The sequence below is a fragment of the Podarcis erhardii genome (assembly GCF_964252035.2).
Source record: "Podarcis erhardii genome assembly, chromosome: 4".
Classification (NCBI taxonomy): Eukaryota; Metazoa; Chordata; class Lepidosauria; order Squamata; family Lacertidae; genus Podarcis; species Podarcis erhardii.
Window position 1 is genome coordinate 84,539,869 of NC_138508.1, and position 25,143 is coordinate 84,565,011.

The window sequence follows — 25,143 nt, forward strand, 5'->3', positions numbered from 1 at the left end:
TCGGCAGTTCAAATCCCTGCGATGGGATGAGCTCCCATTGCTCTGTCCCAGCTCCTGCCAACCTAGCAGTTTGAAAGCACGCTTGAAATTAAATAGGTACCACTGTGGCGGGAAGGTAAATGGCATTTCTGTGCACTCTGGCACTTGTCACAGTGTCCCATTGCACCAGAAGCTGTTGAATCATGAAGGTCACATGACCCAGAAAGCTGTCTGTGGACAAACACCCTTGGCCTGAAAAGCGAGATGAGTGCCGCAACCCCATAGTCGCCTTTGTCTGGACTTAACCATCCAGTGGTCCTTTACCTTTATCCTTTTACCTTAGTTCCTTTTTTTCTTTTAAGGTCCCTTCTCTCCAACCTCATTCTCAATGCAATCATCCTGAGAGGTCAACTCCCTTCAAAGAAGCCTTTAACTGTGTATTCCTCTCACAACCTGTTGTTCAGCTTTTTGAGTTTCTTCAGGAAGCTGCTCTATACTTTTTCAAGCCTGCTTGATCTTGTGGGTTCCTGTGGGAATAGACTTCAGTCTTACCTAGTCTTACCTAGATCCCTTTGGAACAGGTAATAGTGGTGCCTCTGCTTTTCTCTCCTTCTTTCCCTAACTTGTGGACTTTCCACCCTCCTTTATCCCTGCCCCATTTATGGGCAGACTGAGTCACAGTGGCGTGCCTAGTTGAGTTTGTGGCAGAGGCAAGTTCCATGCCCTGACTCCATGACCCCAATTCCCTAGGGAGTGAATAAGCACACAAGACAACAGCATATAGGTCTATGAGTTCAAATAGGCCAGAACTTTATTAGTTACAGATGTAAATGGTCTGGCATTGGGTGAGGTCAAATTGCACCACTCCAGCCCATCTGCTGGAAGCTCATCTAAGGGTAAACTACATACTGAGGGGGCCCTATGACCCCTCAAGGGACGCGGGTGGTGCTGTGGGTTAAACCACAGAGCCTAGGACTTGCCAATCAGAAGGTCGGTGGTTTGAATCCCCGCGACGGGGTGAGCTCCCGTTGCTTGGTCCCAGCTCCTGCCAACCTAGAGTTCGAAAGCACGTCGCAGTGCAAGTAGATAAATAGGTACCGCTCCGGCGGGAAGGTAAACGGCATTTCCGTGCGCTGCTCTGGTTCGCCAGAAGAGGCTTAGTCATGCTGGCCACATGACCCAGAAGCTGTACACCGGCTCCCTTGGCCAGTAAAGCAAGATGAGCGCCACAACCCCGGAGTCGGCCACAACTGGACCTAATGGTCAGGGGTCCCTTTACCTTTTTTATGACCCCTCAAGGAGTCCCTGTTGGAATGCTGCTATGGTTCTAGCCCCCGTCTTGGCGTCGGACAGAAGCTACTCCTCCCAGATCACTTTAACCACATCCCCTCAACCAAGGAGGGGCAAGAAGAAGCTACAACCTCCCCTCCAGCCAAGTCAAGGCCTACCCAATGCCTAACCTCACAAAGTTGTGATGATTGCTATGAGGCAGGCAAAAACCAAATGGCCAGGTCCAGTTTGCCAAGTGGAAAAATTCCTGCCCGTCCCCAAATACAGCAGCTGACACGGTGAATAGCAAGGTCGTAGCACAGATCTTCCTCATTTGTACCTCAGCCACTATGCAAAGCCAATTCTGCTTTTGAATTTATTTGTTAAATTCTCTATTAGCTATGCTGTTAAGATACTACTAACTATCTGTAGCTTTTTTGAAGAATGACCAGTCCCATCAGATATTTCTCTGCAATGGATGACATGCCTAAAATGATTTTTTAATATAGGTGAACAGCACGGTATGAGGAGTTGAAGCTGCCCAAAGTATTTTCTTCTGGCGGAATGCAGAAACCCTGTATGGTACGCTGCTGCTCGCATTTCATGAAGTGTGAAGCTGACTGACAGGTTGACTGCATTATAAAACGACTCAATTTCCATGATGAAAAACACATACACCATTACAAAATCACCTTGAGAACCTTCAAGTGAGGCAAATTTCTTTATTCTCCTGGAAGCATTCTTGAGAAAACAGACATTGATATTATCCTCTTAAAAGAGGTTTAAACATTCCAGCTCGTAATCGCTATTAGAAAAAGAGAAGCCCTTATTTAATAAATAGTGCTAATATATACAAAAATAAGATCATGGAGGTTCGTGCCGATATATACAAAAGTAAGATAATGAAGGTGGGAGAGCAATTCTTGGCTAGCAAAGATTTCATTGTGCTATATACCAAACAGCATTTTCAGAATTCCCTATCTGTTGCTAACTAGCACTATTTCTTACGTCTTCCCCTGGAAGACTTGCCCCTTGCCTTCTTGCCCTCAAAAACAGGCCTAGCTGTGACCAGAGGCTTTTCTTCCTCAGCACTAGAGCTGCTGTTCCCCACTTCGTCCCGCTTGGCTTCAATCTCCAAGCTGGCTGTGTCCGCTTCAAGCACCAGGGTATTTCCTCCTTTTTTGCACCTTTTGGAGGCTTCCTTCTCTGACTCTTCAGCCGACGATTCGCTGGACGATTCAGCCTCCGAGAGCTGAACCTCCCCTACGAAGCCTCCCCCTCCACAACCCTCCCCTTTCAGCTGTGGGGTTTTTCTCCTCTTGCCCCGCCGGCCCTGTGTTCCAGCCAGTCCTTGCTTCGCACCTCGAACAGGATCCTTCCCTTTCCTCCGCTTGCGTTCTTGCTCCATGACTGCAGTCACCTGCAGGACTTCGTTTTGCTCTACTTCCTTCTCTTTCCTCCTCAGGCAAGTCACAGCCCGGCGAAGCCTCTGACTCTTGATGGCTTGCTTCTCGTGTTGTGCTGATCTGAAGAAGGAGTCGATACGGAGCTGAGTCTACAAAGAAGAGAAAAGGGGGCATCCCCATAACTGACGTTAAGGAATTATGGCATAGGCTAATTGCAATAGGGAAAAGACACAGGGCATCTAAGTTCACCCTCTATATTGCCTGGGCCTATCAAGCCAACTGAGGCCCACTGTACCAATGAAAAAAGATCTATGGGAAAGTCCTCTCTTGAGATTCCACCCAGCAAGTTATAAGATCCACCAGACTCAGGAAATGGGCTTAGCTCAGTGGTAGAGCATTTGCTTTGCTGGAGAAGGTCCCAGGTTCAATCCCAGGAATCTCCACATAGAGGTGGAAGAGAACTGTCTGAAATCCTGGAGCACCACGGGCAGCCAGCACTAGATGGACCAATGATCTGGCTTAGGATAAGATTTCAAGTTCCTACTCAAGACCTTTCAGTTAGTGGCACCTCAGTTGTGAAACTTCCTTCCTGACAGGTCCACCAGAACATGCCACTGATATCTTTCATAGCAGGAGGATGAAAATCTGTTCATTCAAATTAACCTTTGGTGAGTAAATGATCAGTTCATATAGTTCACAGTTTATCCTTGAAATACTGCATTTTGCAGTTTGTGGTTTTATGGGGTTTGGGGCTAGATGGTTTCGTTTTGAAAGAGATAAAGTGTCTAAGTAATCCAGAATTCCTAATAAACATGCAATAAAGACTGCTGTTCATTTGCATATTTTCTATGTAGATGATATTTGCATATAATTTGCATAAAAACCAGGTCCTCTGCCTGTGGGGTCTCATGCAATTTCTACACAGGCTGATATACTGAATGCTGACTACTCTCTCCAGATAGGCAGCTCTAAGTGCAGAGATTATGATTCTGCACAGCGAGGGAAGTGCCCTGCCATTCTACACGGTTGGTTTTCATCACTGAACAAAGGAGAGTTTCAGAAAAAGGTAACTAGTCACATTCCAGGTGGCACAGAACGTGACAGGATAGCATCTGGATGAGCCCCCTTGTCTGCTCAACATTAGGACTCATCATCTGTTATCAACATGTTTGCTTACAAATTTATGTCGCCAGTTATGGTCTGAAAATAACTTGTTGGAAAGGAAGAGGAGCCTCACTGATCCTGCAAATTTCCCAGCCACCTGTGGGAAGACTGTTCCTGCCAACTCCTGGGCTTAGAAATCAAGAGGTCTGAGCACAAACCAAATGCTAATCCCTTTATAACTGTCTCCAGGCTTCTGGTACTTATCTGGCTTCTGTTTTCAGCTCAAAGCATCTTACCGCTTAAACTGCTTGAGATCAATGTAATGTTCACCTGCAAACCTAAACCCACATCCCTTCTTCAAAGATAATAAACTCGTTGAGCCAGCTAAAAGATTCATCAGGCAGGTCCATTAAATGGCCTGTGTTTGGACACCTGGTTTTATAGGTGAATACGAGGTCAGTGCTGGTCCTTCAGTTTCCAAACAATCCTTAATATCAAAGTAAGCTGTTTGATAGCAGCACCTATGGTGCTGCAACCAATTCAGAAGGCTACCCATACAAAAAAACCATGATGAGTCTAACCGGAGTAGAACAAGGACATCATAGATTCTTAAATTTGCAACATCCACTTGAAACAGGGGTTGCCAACCTACGGCACAGGTAGAAGAAGTTTGTGGGAGTTATGAAATAGAAAAATGAGGGTTCATAGGCCTGGTGCTGGAAAAAATATATTCAAGTCTTCTACTTGTTCCCTGGCACAGTAGGGGCAAAACTACACCAAGATACAATGAGCCACATCTATAATGCAGCAAGCACCAGCACACACAATGGCAAAAAACACTGGCCACTAATATAGAAGAGGGATGTTGTCGGACTCCAATTCCTATCAGCCCTAGACAGTAATGGTTGGGGATGAGGGGAGTTGCAGCTCAACAACCTCTGGAGGACCACATCCCTGAAACAGAGCCTACCCAAATTCTGATCCAGAGAAAAGATGGGATAAACATGTTCTAAAAAGTGAACTATTCATTTCACCTACAATACACCAGTTCTGAAATTTTAAAAATACTCATTTGAGCTCTCACTCTTTTCTGCATTTTGAGTCTGCCCTGAGCAATTTATTCCTGGGATTTTAATTCATCATTTGCATTCTTTATCTGACTTTCAGTGAATTTCATAGTGATGAAAATTTCAAGACATATTTGTAGGTGATGATTTAATTTTCTACCTTTGTGGGGAACAGACATCCATTGTAACTGTTCTTACCAGGGTTTATCAGGGCATATGGAGACAGCCTTTTGATGATGTAGCAAAACAAGTTTCACCACCCCCACAGACACACATTTGTGCGTGTTACTGATACCTGCTGTGCATTCAGCTGCTTGAGGACAGGCAAAAGGACTTCGTCTGTTTTCAACTTGGTCCAGCCAAAACGACTTTGGCAAAATGTGTTTCAAGTCAAGGGCCAATAGAAATTCAAAGGAAATGAAAGCATGAATGAAAGTTCCTGAAAGCAGCAAACACATCCAGGAAAACAGGATTTGCAATTGTGTGGATTGTGTCAAATGCTGCCATTCTGCTTCCACAACAAGCTGCAAATTGTGCAAGAGACCTTCTTCCTCCACGCCAATCTCTTGCAGCCACTGCTCCATTGCACACCCTTCAAAATCTGATCCAGAGGATTGAGGTTTATGTAGCAGCACGATGAGCATTTAAAAGCAGAAAACCCCCTAACAATTACAGTGGTACCTCGGGTTACATACGCTTCAGGTTACAGACTCCGCTAACCCAGAAATAGTACCTCAGGTTAAGAACTTTGCTTCAGGATAAGAACAGAAATCGTGCTCCTGTAGCATGGCAGCAGCAGGAGGCCCCATTAGCTAAAGTGGTGCTTCAGGTTAAGAACAGTTTCAGGTTAAGAACGGACCTCCGGAACGAATTAAGTACTTAACCAGAGGTACCACTGTACTACGTTTTATGATGAAAATCTGGGATATTCTCAAGCCCTTTTCTGTTAATTTTATACATGTATCGCAGCACTTTTCACATGCGAAGACTGGACTCTTTGTCTTGCTGTTTTTCCAGTAGTATCTTTCATGTACCACACATCTGCATTTGGTGACAGCTACTTGAAGAAACTCTGTGCATTAGGAAGCACACAAGAGGCGGCACATCAGTTAGCTGCTTCTGGGTGACACTTGCATTGAGAGATTTCTATCCTCTCCGCACCACAGAATTGTGTTAGCAAACCATGTGAGCTCTTTCATGCAACACAGCACCCCATTTGTTGCACGTTTCACAAACATTTCTGCCGGAGCATTTCTAAGCACAGCTTATCAAGAGTACAGAGAAAACAGAGGGGGGAAAGGATATTCTCTTATCTGTTCCACGTCAGGTCTTCCCCAAACGAATAATCCTTTCGACTCATCCACCACGGGATGCAGATAAGCCTCTGCTACTGCAGGATTTGGGAAACCGGGTGCAAGCTGCAACTGCCGCAATTTTTTCTTCACTTTGGTGTCATATGGATTGGGACGCGTTTTATTATACTTCTGAGCCTCGGCCCACCATTCCCTGAGAAAACAAGAAAAGATGTTTAAATCTCTCACACAAACAGGGAGAGAATTTGTTGGTTTGGTCAGGACTGTCACCTGTCAAAGTGACAAGGGAAGCTTCAGTTTTGAAGAATTTATGGCCCCTTCAGGTATAGAGACTACAGCAACCAAAACAGCTTTTAGTACACAATGAGCACACAGCCCATACAAAAGTCCTTTCCTTGCATTGTGCAATGTAGAATGGAGGTCCTCAGTTTGCCCCAGTGCACAGCAGGATGGTGACCAGGTATGACCATGCGCTGAAATCAGTTTGGGAAAGGTATTACATCTGCAGAAGAGCAGTGAATGCATTTTCCGATCGTGGAAGACAAAAGCTTAAAGAACGTCAAAGAGAAATCAAAAACCCATTATACATGAATCAGTAAACCATGGTTTGCTGTTGATTTTCAGATTACGGCTTGTTAGAGAGCAACAAACCATGGTTCTGTGCTTAACAGCAGCTTTCTGCTTTATTTCTCCTGTTTGCACCAGGAGAGAGGCAAAGCAGGAGCAACCTAGCAGCATGCAAAAGCCAGAAACTATGGTTTGCCATGACAAACAAACATGTTCTGCCATAAATGCAGAGAATCACAGTACAGTGGTACCTCGGGTTAAGAACTTAATTCGTTCTGGAAGTCCGTTCTTAACCTGAAACTGTTCTTAACCTGAGGTACCACTTTAGCTAAAGGGGCCTTCTGCTGCCGCCGTGCGATTTCTGTTCTCATCGTGAAGCAAAGTTCTTAACCTGAGGCACTTTTTCTGGCTTAGCGGAGTCTGTAACCTGAAGCATCTGTAACCTGAAGCGTCTGTAACCCAAGGTACCATTGTATATATATAAGAAATATATACAGATTCATGATTGTTTCTGTGTTATACTAATATTTCCCTTTGCCAGGCATCCTAGCTCATAATGCTGCAGACCAGAACACACACACACACAAACACACACACACACACACACACAGAGAGAGAGAGAGAGAGAGAGAGAACAGCCTGCAAAAAAAATTAAATACCTACACAAGTTTTAAGAGAGGCTCCATTCCTCGTCCAGGAAATTCGTTCAAGATCTCCATTGCTGTTACACAGCCAACAGTAGGAATTCCTTCTGTGTAATCACTACCGAGCAGATAGGCTAGATTAATTAACTTGCTTCGATCCAAGCCTGAAGCAAGGGAAATAAGCAAGTCATGTGTGACAGAATTCACAAGTTCACATTTTCAACTTAAAAATATACACACTACAGTGTGGTGTAGTGGTTAAGAGCGGTAGTCTTGTAGTCTGGGGAACCGGGTTCGAGTCTCCACTCCTCCACATGCAGCTGCTGGGTGACCTTGGGCCAGTCACACTTCTTTGAAGTCTCTCAGCCCCACTCACCTCACAGAGTGTTTGTTGTGGGGGAGGAAGGGAAAGGAGATTGTTAGCCGCTTTGAGACTCCTGAAGGGGAGTGAAAGGCGGGATATCAAATCCAAACTCTTCTTCTTCTTCTACATTAAGTTTGTTAAGAAAAAAGGGGGGTGCAACAGCTCAGTGCATGCTTTTATGGTGTGTACTACGAAATTCAGTCCTGAACCTTTTCCACACACAAACAGCAGAAATCTTGGGCAACCAGGTTTGAGATCTGCTACGTAACGGCAAAATCAACAGAGTGCCCAAAAAACTACTGGTTGGAATTAGCATGAATCGTCTTCATGCAAGAGCAGGCACTGAAAACATGTATAGGAGCTGCAAAGATTCACAAACTATTGCTAACAATTGATTTAATTCAATTTATTATCAACATCTCCTAATACCAAATGTCTTGCGGCTTGCAACTAAAAACAGTTATCAAATTTAACAATAAAATAGCAATACACGCTCCTACACAGAGAGAGAGAGAGAGAGAGACATGTTAATCATTCCTTCAAATGTCTACACGAAAAGGTATGTCAACCTGGTTCCCAAAGGATGCTAACGTTGGTACCACACTATACCGAGGCTGCCCCACTCAGACCAGGTAATAATTATTCTACCCTATCCACACGCAGCAAAAGCTAGTTTAAATAAATTATATAAAAGCTCCAAGTGCAGACTAATGAAAGAACTTACTTTTAGTTCAAGAAACCTAACAAATTTTAAGGCTACTATGACTAAATGCTATGTCTCAATTGTTTCTAACTACTGAGCAGAAATGACTCATTCCTAATCTGGGAAGCCGTACATCAGAAAGATTAAGAGTGTTAATCCAGGGACCAACACCAGCAGCCACAAGGATCAACCAGTTACAGAATATCTCCAGACAGTGGAACTAACAGAGCAGTGTTATACAGGTTACCCCCTGAATTCAAATCGCTTGTCACCAATTCTATAATCCTCCGAAGCAGAAGAACAAATAGAGGAACAAGGAAATATATTTGAATTATCCGCTGTATAATAGCGAAATTGTTGATACACTATCATAATAATAAAACTGCATAGTTTCAATTAGAGGGTTAAAAAAAAGAAGCAATTCAAATCTTCTGCATAAGCTGGGATTTTTTGGTCTTACCTAGCTGATTCTGGAAATCCACGTACTGGTAATATTCCACATACTTGTTTTGAGAGAAGAAGTTTTTGTAAACATGTCGTGCTCCAAACAACCAAATGTCACTGTCATCCGTGATTGTCCCCGAGGTTTGATCCGTGAGGTCTAAGACGGCACATTGAGCCTCTGCCTCCATAGGGGCTTCGATGTATGGAATGCCAAAGAGGCGCAGAAGTTCCTGAGAGAACGGAAAAACAAACTCAATACAGTGGTACCTCTGATTACGAACGCTTCAGGTTATGAGCTCCGCTGACCTGGAAGTAGCTGCTCCTGGTTGCGAACTTTGCCCCAGGATGCAAATGGAAATCACATGCTTCTGGCATGTGCATAGCGGGAAACCCCATTAGCGATAGCACGCCTCAGGATAAGAACCATTTCAGCTTAAGAACAGACCTCCGGAACGAATTAAGTTCATAACCAGAGGTACCACTGTACTTCTCTCCCACAGGTATCACTCAATTACTGGCAGGTGAATGTGCGAACCAGCTCCACTGGAAAGCACTGCATCGGAGGCAATATCAGGCAACATGGAAGTGTATTATTACATGTATAATGGGTCATTCACACATGCAGGCCATCACACCCAACTTACAAACAATGCCAGTGATTGTAGTTTCTGGTAGATTTTTTTTTTTCTTAGAAGACAGTAAGTGACTGGTTTTGAGTGCAGCGTTAGTTTTACCGGGGAGGGAAAGGTCAAAAATAGGTAAGACCATTGACTGTGTGAGCAGGGCAAATAAATCTTCTGCGGACAGCTGTTTGTCATGGAGATGTTCCAAGCTTGTATCTGCTGCATCTGCAGCTATGTGATATGTCAGTTAAGCCTGGATTTGCATGAGATGGAACAGATATACTATTTCCAGCTTTCTAAGAAAAATACATACAGTGGTGCCCCGCAAAACGAATGCCTCTCAAGACGAAAAACCCGCTAGACGAAAGGGTTTTCCGTTTTGGAGGCGCTTCACAAAACGAATTTCCTATGGGCTTGCTTCGCAAGACGAAAATGTCCTGCGTTGTTTTTTTCCTCCCCCCCCCTTTTTCTAAGCCGCTAAGCCACTTATCTGCTAAGCCGATAAGCCGCTAAAAGCCGCTAAAAGCACTAATAGCGCTAATCCGCTAATCCGTCAATGGGCTTGCTTCGCAAGACGAAAAAACCGCTAGACGAAGAGACTCGCGGAACGGATTCTTTTCGTCTTGCGAGGCACCACTGTAAGGACTTTTCCCATTTCCACCCCTCCTTCCCTAATGTGTGTCTTGGCAATACAATAATCACTTATTTTGCTAATGCTCTACTTTAGTTTCTAGGGGGGTTAGTATAAGAGCTACATTCAATCTGTTTGTACACATCCCTTGCTAACCCGTTCTGCCAACAGCCTAACTCAATAGGATACATTTAAGTTGCACAGTGGAAAACAGAAACAAAAAGGCAATTTGTAGCTTTTATCACTGACATCTCTCTCTACGGTTTGTTCTTCCAAGTCATGCAGAGTTAACATGTGAAGGAATTACTGACATGAGAATGTGTGTGCTTGTGGAGTGGGCGGGTAGGATGCCTCTAACTTATGATGTAATGTTGACATTTTCCTCTTATTTTATTTATTTCGTTCCATTTATTTTAATCCAGTTCTTGTGAAAGATCTCAAAGCAATTTAACAGTAAAAATGTATTTAAAAGAGTGTTTATTTATTTATTTTTTAAAGTCAAATCCAATACAGATGTAGACTGGGGTAAAACACTCAATTTAAAGATTTGCAGGAGGTCTTCAAAAGGCAATGAGAAGACAACAGAGATGGCACCTGCCTGGTATGTAATGGGAGGGAATTTATTTTCACAAATGTTTCTCAGTTTTATCTCACAGAATCACAGAACCGTGGAATTGGAAGGGACAAAGATATTCATTTGCTGTGCTCAACTTTAAGAAATACCAGTTTATTCTTCCTTCTTAAATCCCCGTTGTTCAAATTAGGCACACAACACTGAAATGAGTCAAGCAAGCTTGTCTCTTGATATAGGTGGTGGTGGGATTTTGCAATAAATTATCGCTCTATAGAATATTGCAGCAGCTGTGAAATAATTCAATGAAACTGATCATGTGAGCATTGCTCAAATGCAATAAGGAAAATATAAATACCTCAAGTTTAGACAAAAGTTCATACTCTCCCTCCCTCGCCTCTTTCCCAGTCACAGTCCAAGCCAGCGTAACCCAGTGCAAAGGGAGCTGAACTTGGCCTTGACTGGATACTCTTGCCAACATTTCTCAGTTTTCCCTTTGGAAAAATGGGAATCTTTAAAGGCTACTGAGAACAAGAAGGGATGATAAATACATTACCTGACTTTCTAAGAACATCTGTCCTGTCACAGTGGCAGCAATACGCTCCTGCTGTTGCTTCTGAGCCTTTAGAGCATTTTGCTCAGCAGAAAGGTTTGTTTCCAAGACTTCCAACTCCTCCTGTAAACATAAAGGAAGATCCAAGTTCTGTTAAGCCCCAAGGCACCGATGTATGTTAGTTACCTGTCTGTGCTTAAGTTCGTAGTAGGCATAATTACACCAAAAACCTATGCTCAGGATTGTTAGCAATCCCCAGAAATATAAAATTCTGCACCAAACAAGTCCAAATTCTGCATTTAGCAGAGCAAAAACAGAGGAACCCTACCCAAAGAAAGGAAATTTAGCAGAAGACATTGTTGGTTCAGTTCTGTACGCACGCATCATCAAATCTGAAATTCTGACACATTGTTTTTAAGAAGGGGTTTTTCAAAAAATAGCCTATTTCTGATCTTCAATCATAGGCAGAATCTGAAAAAGTACAGGCAGCAAACCAGTCATAAGAAGGGGAGTTTCATGGATGTCATAGTCTCTGTTCCTACTGACTTCCAATTCATCCTTTTTGTACTCTTTCAAATAACTGTACAGGTCTTTCTCATTAAATAAATAAATAAATGTTATGGAACAACTGAACAGAATTGTCGTATTTTCTGGGAATACAGCTCCTTCCTCATTACTGACAACAAAATAATTACCATACTAATATCCTGCCATTCGTTAACGGCATCCTCCTTGCCTTCGATTTCAGCATCCTGTTGCATAGATAGCTCTGAATCCTCACCAGTGTCTTCTGTTAGGCTGCCCGTGGGATGTTCGTCCGCCCCTTTCACATCCTCTGCAGACAACGCTTCTTCCTCCTGTTCGGCGGAAGCAAGGGACACCTCTGATGTTTCGTCCTGAGGTTCACCACTCGCTTCGGCATCCACTTCAATGAAGCTACCTGATTAACATTAAAAAAAAAAAAGTGAAAACGATTGGCTTCTTTGCCTCTGTTCTTCTGGCAAGTTTCTTAAAGTAAAACCCAAGCGGTTCAAAATATTTAAAAACAACTTCATAAGCATCCATTAGTCCAATTAAAATCTGGGTGGGAGAGCAGAATTCAACAGTTGCCCTCCTTCCAAAACAAAACAGTTTTTAATTTGCCCCTGAAAGATCACCAAAAATGAATGCATCTGAGCTTCCTTGCCCAGGGCATTCCACAGAACCTTCTTACATTCTGTCATGTTTATGTTTGTTCCTATGCTCCGCCTTTATCGTATGCATATATTTTAACAACCACATACCATCAGAATCACTCTCTTCAGACTGTGATTGAAGTTCCTCTCTTTCTCTGTTGAGGTTTTCCATTTCTGAAGTAAACAGGAGTGCATGCTGCTGACCTTCAGAGGCTTTTTTCCCTGACGGCTGAACCAATTCCACTAAATGTTCAGCTTTGCCATTTTCGGCTACCTCTGCAAAGTTTGAATGGCTTGGGACAACTGATGGAGTCTGCGCCGAAGGCTTTTCTCGCCGCTCTGTGCCACTATCCATACCTTCGTCTTTCCCAGAAGCTGTGCCTGGTGTGGAAGTCACGGCTCCCATTCCTCCTTTTTCCTTATCTGCCACAGAAGGTACTTTTTCCATAAAAGGAGTGCATATGATTTCAGGTACGCTCTGATCCTTCTCCAAGAGATCCTTCCTTTGACCCAATTCACTGTCTTGGCTAATGAGTTTGCCTTCTGAATGCCCGACAGATAAAAATGGAGGCTCTTTTTCACGCCGATCTTCAGGTACTTGCCCCTCCTCATCCGAGCTACTGGCAAGTATATCCTTCGCGGGAGGTCTCTCCACTCGACTGCCACCAGTGCGGATGCAAAAAGATGCTTCAACATCCTCCTCCTCCTCACATAAAGCATTCTGAATAGCCCTCAGTGTCCTCGGGGACATGTTGCTGGCGTCAGAATGAGCGCTGGACCTGCCTTCATCCACATCAAGCCGATCTTTGTCGTCTTCCAGCTCCTCTTCTGAACTGCTTCCCAGCATGGCAGCTTGGATAGCAAGAACGGTTCTGGGAGAAGGAGGAGCTAGAGAAGAACTGCTTGTTGGTTCGGCCTTTACAATATCCTCTAGAGGGGGCTTCCTGTTAACCTGAGCCTCCTTAATATTCCCTCTAGACTCTGAATCTGGAGACCCTGCAGAAGAATGGCTGGCTGACTTTGTTTTCATATCTCTGGGGGCGTCGCCTTTGGATTGGACACCTGAGAGAAAAGGGATCATCACTGTTTATTCATATGTTAATACAAGGGTAGGAGGGGGGTTTATAAAGAAAGACTGTGGGATTAAAATCACATACAAGCCGAGTGATGACTTTTATTTTATTTATAGGTTTTGTATACCACCTGTTATGGGACGCGGGTGGCGCTGTGGGTTAAACCACAGAGCCTAGGACTTGCCGATCAGAAGGTCGGCGGTTCGAATTCCCACAACGGGGTGATCTCCCGTTGCTCATTCCCTGCTCCTGCCAACCTAGCAGTTCGAAAGCACGTCAAAGTGCAAGTAGATAAACTGTGCGCTGCTCTGGTTCGCCAGAAGCGGCTTAGTCATGCTGGCCACATGACCCGGAAGCTGTCCGCCGGCTGCCTCGGCCAATAAAGCGAGATGAGCACCGCAACCCCAGAGTCGGTCATGACTGGACCTAATGGTCAGGGGTCCCTTTACCTTTTTATACCACCTGTCATCATAAGATCTCTGGGTGGTTCACAGAATAAAATGCACAATAAAAACAAGTAAATAAGTAATACAAAACAGCAAAACAATACCCACCCAATACCCACAGACACATTTAAAAGGCTGTAGAATATGAATCAGCCAAAGTCTGAAGAGGAACATTTTCACCTGGTGCCTAAAAATATATAATGAAGGTGCCAGGCAAAGCTCCCTGGGGAGAGCATTCCACAAAAGCAGAGCCACCACAGAAAAGGCCACCCTCCAGACCTCAGCTGGAGGAAGCACAGGAAGAAGGGCCTCAGATGGTGAATGCAGATTCTGGGGCAGTATATATGGGTGAGAGGCAGCCCTTCAGGTATTGCGGCCCTGAGCCATTGAAGGCTTTAGAGGTCAAAAACAGCACTCTGCATTGAGCCCAGAAGCTAAGTGGCAGCCAGTGCTGTCGGACCAAGATTAGCCTTATACGCTCAGCAACTTGGTCACTGAATTCTGTACCAGCTGAAGCTTCCGAACCATCTTCAGAAGCATCCCTATGTATAAACATGGTTACCAGAGCATAGACAACAGAAGTTATTCTGCAGTTATTAAACTGGTTTCATTAATTAAGTTTGTTGTGGTTATGAAACCGCTTTAATTTTAATAGCACTGTACATTTAATTTTCTCATGGAAAGAAACAATATTGCCCTACTACCTTTTATTAGGATATAGTGAGAGGTGTCTTCCGAAACAACCCTTCTGGTTTCCACTTCTTTCAAGAAGCCCCCGTCTTCTTCGTACTGGCTCTGGATTTGGCCCGAGTGCTGTTCATTCATCTCCTTCTGCACCTTTTCTATGTGCCGATTCAAGCTGCTTTTCTTAAGCAATCCCTTGAGCTGATACTGGGAGAAGTCACTGGACTCCTTCAACAACAACAACAACACTTCAATAAACTTGAATTGAACTTCCTGTATTTCCAGGGCAAATAAATGTACTGTGCTAGAGGAAGAGGAGGTATTTCAACCATCAGGAGACATTATCATCAATGTTTTGTTTTTAAAAATTGACATTTTTCTTTTTAGAACATCAACAATTATATCCATCACATAGCTTGTTCCATTTAACATGTAAAAAGTTTTGAAAATTATCCACCGACTTTGGAATAGTTATATAATAGAAGACACAGAATTTCCTCCTCATATAACAGAGCAGAGATTGCTAACTTTCTTGTGAGCTATAATGAACTACGGAAAACCCTGCAGGAACCACCTATCAAAGCAGTTGCAGCTGAAGTGTGAAAGCGAGTACAGCCCTTTGCTTTTTTTGTTTTCTAAAGACACATTCTTGGGCCCTTGCAAAATAAAAACCTTTCGACATCATGAATAACAAAAGGGGACCCACAGGAGTGATCAGTTAAAAACAACTGGAGGAGGTAGGGGCAGGGTTCATGGGGGGTCCACAAAACACATTTTAGCATCACAGGATCGCAATGGGGTACAAAAGGAGGAAAAATCAAAAGCTTATATACATGCAATATGTTTTAGGAAATGGACAACTTTGCAGTGCCTTCAGGGGCCACGCAAAAATCTTCTGTCTTCATGATATCACAGTGGAGGATAAACAGGAACAGAATGGCACACAAAAAATGGCACACTGGGTGGAAGGTATCTTGGGGAACGAGAAAAACTCTTGTGGCTCATTGACTAGCTTCCCTGACAAGAGAACCAAACACTACATCTTTGGGTCCCGGAAGTGCAAGTGGCAGCTTGCAGATGAGAATGGAGCCTGGGTTTCAAGCAGGGAGTCTTATGAGCAGACCACGGGGACTTTGCCCCAGGGGATTTAGTTTCAAATCCTCGCTTAGTAATAAAAACTCAAAGTGGCACTGAGCATGCCTATGCACGTTTACTCTGAAGCCAGCCCTATTCCGTTCAATGACCAGGTAAGTGCATACAGGACTGCAATCTTACTTTCCAGTATGCAAAATGTAGGCTTGCTGGGAAAATAAAACATTATTAGATCATACCAGCCTTATAGTAAAATTTATTGTTTGAAATACATTTTATGCATGTTTTGATGTTTATGGTTTTATCATAACATGCTCTGATCATTCAGTTTTGAAGAAAAGTGGGGCATGAATAACAAACTATAAGTAGTAGTAGTAGTAGTAGTAGTAGTAGTAACAATTACAATTATTATTATTTAATATTTATACCCCGCCCATCTGGCTGGGTTTCCCCAGCCACTCTGGGCAGCTTCCAAAAAACACTAAAATACTATAACCTATTAAACATTAAAAGCTTCCCTAAACAGGGCTGCCTTCAGATGTCTTCTAAAAGTTTGGTAGTTATTTTTCTCTTTGACATCTGGTGGGAGGGCGTTCCACAGGGCGGGTGACACTACCGAGAAGGGCACTTTGAATCCTGTGTGCAACGGAAACAAGATAAAAATGGCAAATTAACGGCAGGCGTTTCTCTGAGAGTTAGGACTGAGCATTCTATCATCACAGCATTATTGACCCTAAATAGGGAAACACAATAACTGGTTGCCTGGCAGTGCTTTAAATAGCCAAGAACAGTTGCAATATAAAAAAAGTGGTTATGCAAGGGGGGATTTAAAACAGTTGCCTGAAAACAGCAGGGTGCCCTGCGGCCAATGTTACATGTGTGAAAGAGATCTAAACACATCTATTTACAGGTCAGCTGTTTATAAGATGAGAAACCAGCGCCAGCTCCACTTACAGTTTTCTGGTTGTGAGCACACAATGTAAGGCTACCCACTACATCAGAGGTGAGGAACCTTTCTCTGTTTGAGGGCCACATTCCCTTCCAGGGGCCAAATGTCTGCGATAGGTAGAGTCAGGGGGGGGGAATGGGCAGTGCAACTGTGTAATATTTCACCTTTACGCAATAGGCCAGTTCGTAATGACACTCACAGCATCCTCCATGCATGCAAGCCAGAGGCACTACCAAAGTTCAAGGACACATTCCAGCCCAGCAAAAAAAACCAAAAACACAACACTAAATGAGAGCGTGCAGCAGAGGTCAGGGCGGAGAGGTGTGTTAGATATAGTTCCATTCCACCTTAAAAGGGTCAGGCATGACTGTTGTGTATCACATGCCTGTTTATGTCCAGCACAGTCTGCTGGGAACTTCCATTGTATGTTGCTTTTGCTTACTGCTGTTTTTGCTGGACACGAAGGGATGCAGACATGTTTTCCTTTGTTCCTGAACTATGCTGATTAAACGCTGTAAATATGCTTACACATTTCTCTGTCTCCCTCATCTGCTGTGTGATGATTTACACATTCTGCTGACACAGTGTGCACGGGTCTCTAAACGTATCTGAGGCTCGTGTCGCTGTTTGATGCTGTTCCAAGGGAGACTGGCTGGTGGCTAGAGCCAGCTGGGGGCCTGCCTGTCTTCCTGGCAGTATCCCAGCAAGGTGGAGCCTGGGGACAGGAATGTGTTGCCTGGAGAGAGTTCTGAGGGCCAGACAGAGAAGCATGGAGAACTGCATTCAGCCCCTAGACCTCAGGCAAACAATGGGTCAAATTACATAGTGCTTGGTCTCATGTCTTGAAGAGCACATCTTCCCACACCTGGATGTTCTGAGCTAAGGTGCCAGGTGCCCTGGGTTGCCATAGCAACCCCAGCGAGGTTGAGTGTATGACTTGCTGAGCTATTCACCCTCCAAATGGTTCAGAAAATATATCTATGTGTAGAGACGGGTATAACAGTTTCTAGGGCACTGCTTTCCTTATGGGTTGCTGTGCCCTTTCCCGTTTGCTATCAGAGTCTGCCTCTGGATCTGTGAGAAGTCAGGGGAAGAGGCTGTGGGTTTTACACAGCAGTGTAAGCTAGCATACTGATAGTATCATTGAAATTTTTTTGAGAGCTGGAAAGAACTCTATCATCTGGTCTAGCCCCCTGCAATGCAGCAATATGCAGCTGTCCCATACGGGGATCAAACCTGAAACCTTGGTGTTATCAGCACCACACTCTAACCAACTGAGCTATCCATGATGCTAGGAGATTCTTCTGTACATACGTATCTTTACTTCAAAGACCAGAAGAACTGTATATAGTAGATTTTAGGGTTTCGCTTTGTCTTGTGTCTGGAGACAACAAACACTTTGTGACTTTGAGCTGTGTGGCTGTTTTCCAGAGTCCCTGGAAGAAGCTGTCTGTTGGGAGCATGAAATCTCTTAAGACTCCGCTGGGGCTCTACATACTGTTGCTACATTACACTGGCTGAGTTGTGGGGAACTACTGACTGACTTCCACAAGACACCAACAGGCCTGCGGCTCCCCACCCTTGCTCTACAGTGTATGATTTTAGCTCAATTTCTATGATTTACAGTACGGTGGTACCTAAGGTTAAGAACTTAATTTGTTCTGGAGGTCCGTTCTTAACCTGAAACTGTTCTTAACCTGAGGTACCACTTTAGCTAATGGGGCCTCCCGCTGCCGCTGAGCCGCCGCCGTGTGATTTCTGTTCTCGTTCTGAAGCAAAGTTCTTAACCCAAGGTACTATTTCTGGGTTAGCGGAGTCTGTAACCTGAAGCATCTGTAACCCAAGGTACACTACATGTCTGCTTGGGAACTAAGTCTTACTGAGTTCACTTGGGCTCACTGCCAGTTAAGTGTGTATGGAGCCTCAAAATTCATTTAACAGACAGTACGGATTCCTTACAGTTTAATCTTAGTGATGTTTCCCAGAGAATTGGGAGAGCATCCTTCTCTTCCCATATATAAATGGACACATGCCCATAAGCTGGCCTTTGAATGTTAGCAAAACCACTTGGAAGGTTTATTACAATCAAGAAATAGATAAATTTTGCAAACTAAGTAAAATAAAACGAGCAAATCCTGTATTTGAAGCATTCAATCTATTCCCTTCCTGCTATGGATTCATTCATTTTGACTGCCCTACGTCTACCTTAAATTGTGATGTTGCTATTTCTGACATTTTATGCAATGGTTTAAATAAGCTGCTCTACACCAAGAACTATTACTATGACATTTTTACGTAAGTACTTGTCGTGATGATAGTGGGTTTACTAACAGGGATTTATCTGTTCTAAACACAGCAAGATTTTGTTCCGCTCACTTGAAAAGGTAAAAGGAAGGCTTGTGCATTACCTCTGGCATGGCCTCAAACAACGTCCTTCTTCGTTTTGTGAATTCCTTCATGTCGGTGAGGATCTCGTGCTTTACTTCAGGGGGCAAGCTCAGGAAATCTTCCGAGTCAACATCTACAGAATGAGGGTTTTCACACAATTCTTCCTGTGCAGGTTGGAAAAGGCAGAACGCAAAATGCAGAGCCGTGAGATAGGAGTTCCAAAGGAACACGCTGAGCGTACAAAAGTACAGGAAGGAAAACAAACATGCACATACTACTGAGCCTAACAAAAATATTGAAAGTTTTAGTTTTCTATAGTTTACTTTTGGGGACTGCACTTAAAAAGTATCTGCCCTATAGGTCCTTTTATTTAAACGTTTAGGATCATGCAGAGCCTTAAGTGGAGTCATATCACTGATCTAGGTAGCGTTGTACTGCCTTCTAGGGAGCTCTCAAAAGTCTTAGACAAAGGTCTTTCCCCAGATGTTGCTTCCAAGACACTGCTTTTAGCACTGACGTTTACTTAACCACAGCCATGATACCACATCAGCACTTAGATTTTATGCTGATGTTCGTTATCCATTAGAAATGCACACAATAATATAAATAAGAACTCTAAATAAAGTGAGAGTTACTTGCAGTATCTTTTTCTGGGTCATTCGCTCCTCCCATTCCTTTTCATCTTCTTCATCAGAACTACATTACAAAAGGAAAGGTGGTAAACTGTCAAGTATCAACACATTTTCCATAAAAAGCAAAAGAGCCAAGTGTTCTTTAAAGGTTGCATGCCCATATAAACTTTGTAAATATAAACAATATAAGCATGTTCAACTCACCTGTTCTTTGCATCTTCTTGTAAAGAAGGTAATACATAAATATCATCTATTTCTTCTCTTCGTATTTCTGAAAGGCTGGGGAATGCAGCCTCACTGGGGGGGGGGATAACAACATTAGCAAAAACTTAATATTTAGAGGGGGGGACCACACACAAAAGAGAGAGAGAATAATAATAATAATAATAATAATAATAATAATAATAATAATAATAATATACCCCACCCATCTGGCTGGGCTTCTCCAGCCACTCTGTGCGGCTTCCAACAAAATATTAAAATACAGTAATGCATCAAACATTAAAAGCTTCCCTAAACAGGGCTGCTTTCAGAGAGAGAGAGAGAGAGAGAGAGAGAGAGGCTATGTACTTGCCTCTTGCCTGCCAGAACAGATTTGATAGCTTGTTTTTTCAGAAAAGTTTTCAAAAGCTTTTCTGATGTTTTCTTGGAGTCAGCAGCTGCAACTTCTTTCCGTTGTCTTCGCTTAGCCTGCCAACAACATCGGTGAAATAATGTTTTTTGTTAAGATTATGTTCTTTCCATTAATTTGATTCTTATCAAAGAACTTCCTGACAGTAAGAGCTGTTCGACAGTGGAATTTGCTGCCAAGGAGTGTGGTGGAGTCTCCTTCTTTGGAGGTCTTTAAGCAGAGGCTTGACAACCATATGTCAGGAGTGCTCTGATGGTGTTTCCTGCTTGGCAGGGGGTTGGACTCGATGGCCCTTGTGGTCTCTTCCAACTCTATGATTCTATGATTAAACTTTTGAGAGAACTTGCTGTTGAGAACGTGACTTTTTTTTACCAACTAGTTTATCATCATGCAACATCTTTACTGATGTTGTTACAGTGGTATCATGTTTTTTGCACTGTGCTGTGCACAGCTTTGCTGCATTTCCTATGAAACTGCAATTTGTAGTTAAATGAAGTAGAAAATCAGCTACAATAACAGTCATTCCAATGGTCTTTTTAGAAGTCCTTACATTAATGACCAGCTACCACATACTCTATTCATGACACATACTTCCACAAGTGAGCCAGAGATTTACTGAATGCCATATTAAATTTGACCATTGTGGGAAAGGATTAAATTCCTGCCTCGGTTAGAGATGCACACAGCAGAGCCTCCATTTTGCTGTAGCTGGGAGAATCAAACTAATTCCTAGGCTCCAATTCTGCACCTCTAATGTTGCAATCCTATTCTCATTTTCCTGAAAATAAATTTATAGTGTACCTGGCAAAAAGTTCAGTACTGGACAAGGTCACATAAAGCACGTACCAAAGTTTGCCTCTTCAGAAGTGGTGCTTCACCATCAAAAACAAAGACAGGGCGGATTCGAAAGAACAGCAGTTTGCAAAGTCGGTGAAACAAAGTGAGAAGGTGGGCATTGTGGGTGGAATTTCCATGGCGGTCCCTTGCCCCTTTCACAGCTTGATTTAGCCAAATGCTGATATCTTAGAAGAGGGTTCATAGGAAGAAAACTGGGGAAGCAGATACATGCAAACAACAAGAGCATCTCAAGAAGCTGTTTATGTCAGATCCTGACATTGCAGCCAACAAAGTGAGCTCTAGCCCACAAAAGCCTGCAACACATTATTTTTCTTAAGAGTTTAGGATGCCACAAGACTGAGAGACAATTACATCCTGTCAAACATCAGAAGAGGTTTGAAAGAAACTGTTTTATTTGCATTTCTTATTAGCTTATTCGTTCGTGCATTTTAAATCATTTTAAGCTGTGCAATTGTGGTTTGTAATAAACTGTATAGCTTTCTTCATCACCAGCTCCCTTTTGTGCTGACTTGGTACCATTTTCGCAGCTGTCAACGTTTCCCTTTTTTAAAGGGATATTCTCTTATTCTAAATAGGATTCCTCGCAAGAAAAGGGAAAAGTTGACAGCTATGCATTTTGTCTCTGTTTTGCCTTGTGCTTTCTAACTTAGCTGCTGCTCTAGTTTTGAAGCTAAAATAGTATTTAACTCTTTGTTGTTCTGGGAGCTTTGCAACATCCCCAGTCTGCTACTTGTCAAATTTTCTGGGATTTCACAATAATATCCCCTCCTCCCCTTTTCTTCTTAAGGATACCAACAGCAAGGATTTTTCCTTCCAACGTTTCTGGGTTTATGGGTCTTCCAGAGCACTCCAGCAGCTTCCAAAGTCCTTGAACTCCCATCTTTTATTAGGTAATTAAATGGAAGATGAATCTGTTGGAAACAATAAAAATATTGGTGGGTCAAATACAAAGACACCTTTTTTAGAAAACACACACATGCACATACTATAGATGGAGGTTTAATTCTTATTTTACTTCAGCACTGCCCCGGGAATTGTGCGAGAGATATGCAGTGGTTCCCTAGTAAATAAGTCAGCATGTAAAAGGTTAGAATGTTTTAACCCAGACCTACCAAGTGAAACACAAAGACACAATAGCGGGTGTGCATTCCACGTACCCAAAAACGTATTTTTAAGACCTCCCCCTTTCCCTGAAGAAATGTGCAGAAATTATTTTCAACCCCTTAAAAAGACGCGGGGCAGGAATAAGCGTGAGGAGGGAAGAGGACACGGGTCCAGCGATGGTATTTCTGGTGCATCCTCTTACCCAAACTCCGCCATCTTGCCTCGTCGCGCTTCCTTCGCGTCCACCGCTCGTCGCCGGCATGATTGGGGCGCGCGGCATGCTGGGAGATGTAGTTTCGGCCGGAGCTGCACCGCCGCTTGTGATTGGGCGCCCATCACCCCTTCCCCGCGCAGCCAAGTTCCCGCACATCCTCAGTTCTCTCTTAATGTTTTTAATGGTCTCTATTACTGTGTTATAGTGCTTTTTTGTTTGTTTTTAATAAAGAAAACTATGGCTTATGCCCAGGGCCGGATTTAGGTTTGATGAGGCCCTAAGCTACTGAAGGTAATGGGGCCCTTTATATGTCCATCTGTCCTTTGTCAACAACAAATTGTCACTGTTTTTTGTGTTGAATATATGTTATATGGCAATTTATGGACCTAATACAGTGGTGCCCCGCAAGACGAAATTAATTCGTTCCGCAATTTTTGTCGTCTAGCGAATTTTTCGTCTTGCGAAGCACGAAATCCCATAGGAATGCATTGAAAATCAATTAATGCGTTCCTATGGTCAAAAAAAGTCCAAACAAAGCCAAATTTGGTACAACAACAGTTTATTAACTGCTCTTTAAAGTCACACATACTGTAAAGAGCAGTTCAAAAATTGAAGGGAAAATAAATTAACTTTATAAACATGACAGAAAAACATTTAAAAATCAACAAAGTGTACAGTACATTTTCTAAGACTCTGGGGGACCACTCGAAGAAGGCTCCTCTTCCACTCTTTGCTTCTTGGTCAAGAACCTGTCCATAGTCTGCTGCTTTATCCGCCTTTTCAGCAGCTCCCTGAAAGACGACATGACCCTCGTATCATAAAAGTTCCCAGCGTCATGTGCCACGTGCTTCTCATGGTGGTGTAGATCTGCAAAAGTCTGCACCTCCTTCCACTTCTGGCAAATGTCCCTCAGTCTTTCGGAGGACAGCCGTTCCTCAGTTGCTTCCTCCTCTTCCAGTGAGGCCTGCTCCTGCGCAGCCTCTGCCTGCAGTTCGACCAGCTCCACGGTGGTCAGCTCATCGTCGTGCCCCTCCACCAGCTCGCAGACGTCCTCCTCCGTGACCTCCAGGCCCATGGTCCTCCCCAAGGCAACAATGTCCTGCACCACTGTTGACTCTGGTGCATCAGAGTCACTTGGTGCCACACAGTCCGGCCACAGGCTGCGCCAAGCGCAATTCAAATTTCTCTGGCTGATCCCTTTCCAGGCCGTGTTGACCATCTTCAAGCAGGTGACGATGTCGAAGTGGTCCTTCCAGAATTCCCGCAGGGTGATGGTGGTGCAGTCAGTCACCTCGAAGCATCGCCTGAAAAGCTCCTTGGTGTAGAGTTTTTTGAAATTGGCGATGACCTGCAGATCCATCGGCTGGAGCAGTGGCGTGGTGTTAGGCGGCAGGAACATGATGTTGATGAAGCTGAACTCCTCCAACAAGTCCACCTCAAGGCCTTTAGGATGGGCAGGAGCATTGTCCATCAGAAGCAAAGCCTTCAGCGGCAGGTCGTTGTCCAGCAGGTACTGCTTGACAGCAGGGCCAAAAGCAAGATTGACCCAGTCCACAAACAGCACACGTGTGACCCAAGCCTTGCTGTTGGATCGCCACATGACACTCAGCCGCTCCTTGTCGATCTTGTGTCTCTTGAAGGCCCGTGGGTTCTCCGAGTGGTACACCAGCAGGGGCTTGATCTTCAGGTCGCCGCTTGCGTTGGCACAGAAGAGCAGGGTCAGGCGGTCCTTCATGGGCTTGTGGCCAGGCAGCCTGGACTCCTCCTGAGTGATGAAAGTCCTTTTGGGCATCCTCTTCCAAAACAGCCCGGTCTCGCCGCAGTTGAAGACCTGCTGCGGAACGTAGCCCTCCGTCGTCACAACCTCCAGGAACTCCGCTGCAAAGTCTTCAGCCGCAGGAACATCAGAACTGGCAGCCTCTCCATGCCTGACCACGCTGTGGATGCCAGATCTTGTCTTGAACCGGTCAAACCAACCTCTGCTAGCCTTGAAGACTTCTGGCTCGGCTGAGGTTCCTGGCTGTTCCCGGATGAGGTCAGCGTGCAAGGCCTTGGCCTTCTCACAAATGACGGCCTCAGACACTGTGTCCCCTGCACGCTGCTTCTCTTCTATCCAGATGAGCAGCAACTTCTCGACCTCCTCCAGGACAGCTGGGCGGTTCTTCACGATCCTGGTGACTCCCTTGGCTGCATCAGTCGCCAGGATCTTCTCCCTCATCTTCAGGATGGTCCCGATGGTCGATGGGTTCCTGCCGTACTCCCTGGCGATGTCCGTCACACGCATTCCGCCGTCGTGCTTCCAGATGATCTCCTTCTTCATTTCCAGCGTCACCTTCTCCTTCTTCCTCTCGCCGGCCACCGCAGCAGCAGTCTTCTTGGGTCCCATGGCAGCACAGCTCCTACCTTCGTAAACTCAGAAACAGAAAAAAAAATCAGTGATGTGCTTCAAACCCAAAAAATACAAAAGCAGCCAGCCACCCACCACACAGAAATTAAAACCCAGAACCAAGGCCTTGAATCCCAAGCACCCCAACCCCAAATCCAAAATCCAAAAACCCCCCAAAAAGTTTTAAAAGTTTAGCTTACCAAATGGATGAAAGAGAAGTTCTGGAAAAGCTTCAACAATCAACCACCGAAGTCCTCAGAAACCTCAAATGGC

General features: G+C 44.1%; 1 protein-coding gene across 2 annotated transcripts; it reads right to left on the reverse strand.

The window, feature by feature from the left end:
• Positions 1–1,956: 1,956 nt before the first annotated feature.
• Positions 1,957–22,533, reverse strand: LOC309339730 (DNA excision repair protein ERCC-5-like). 2 transcript variants are annotated; one of them, XM_081858054.1, is made up of 16 exons: positions 22,473–22,533; positions 21,959–22,077; positions 21,155–21,330; positions 20,252–20,367; positions 19,882–19,974; positions 19,681–19,741; positions 19,066–19,209; positions 14,637–14,844; positions 12,522–13,475; positions 11,934–12,178; positions 11,242–11,361; positions 8,877–9,090; positions 7,369–7,513; positions 6,129–6,331; positions 5,121–5,203; positions 1,957–2,803 (listed from the first exon to the last, which is right to left on the reverse strand). In XM_081858054.1, exons 2-16 carry the CDS (start codon positions 22,044–22,046, stop codon positions 2,246–2,248), a joined length of 3,408 nt encoding a protein of 1,135 aa, XP_081714180.1. In that variant the 5' UTR covers positions 22,047–22,077; positions 22,473–22,533; the 3' UTR covers positions 1,957–2,245. The 2 variants fall into 2 exon arrangements, with proteins under 2 accessions (XP_081714180.1, XP_081714181.1); XM_081858055.1 differs by having other exon boundaries at positions 19,882–19,970; positions 20,248–20,367.
• Positions 22,534–25,143: the final 2,610 nt, after the last annotated feature.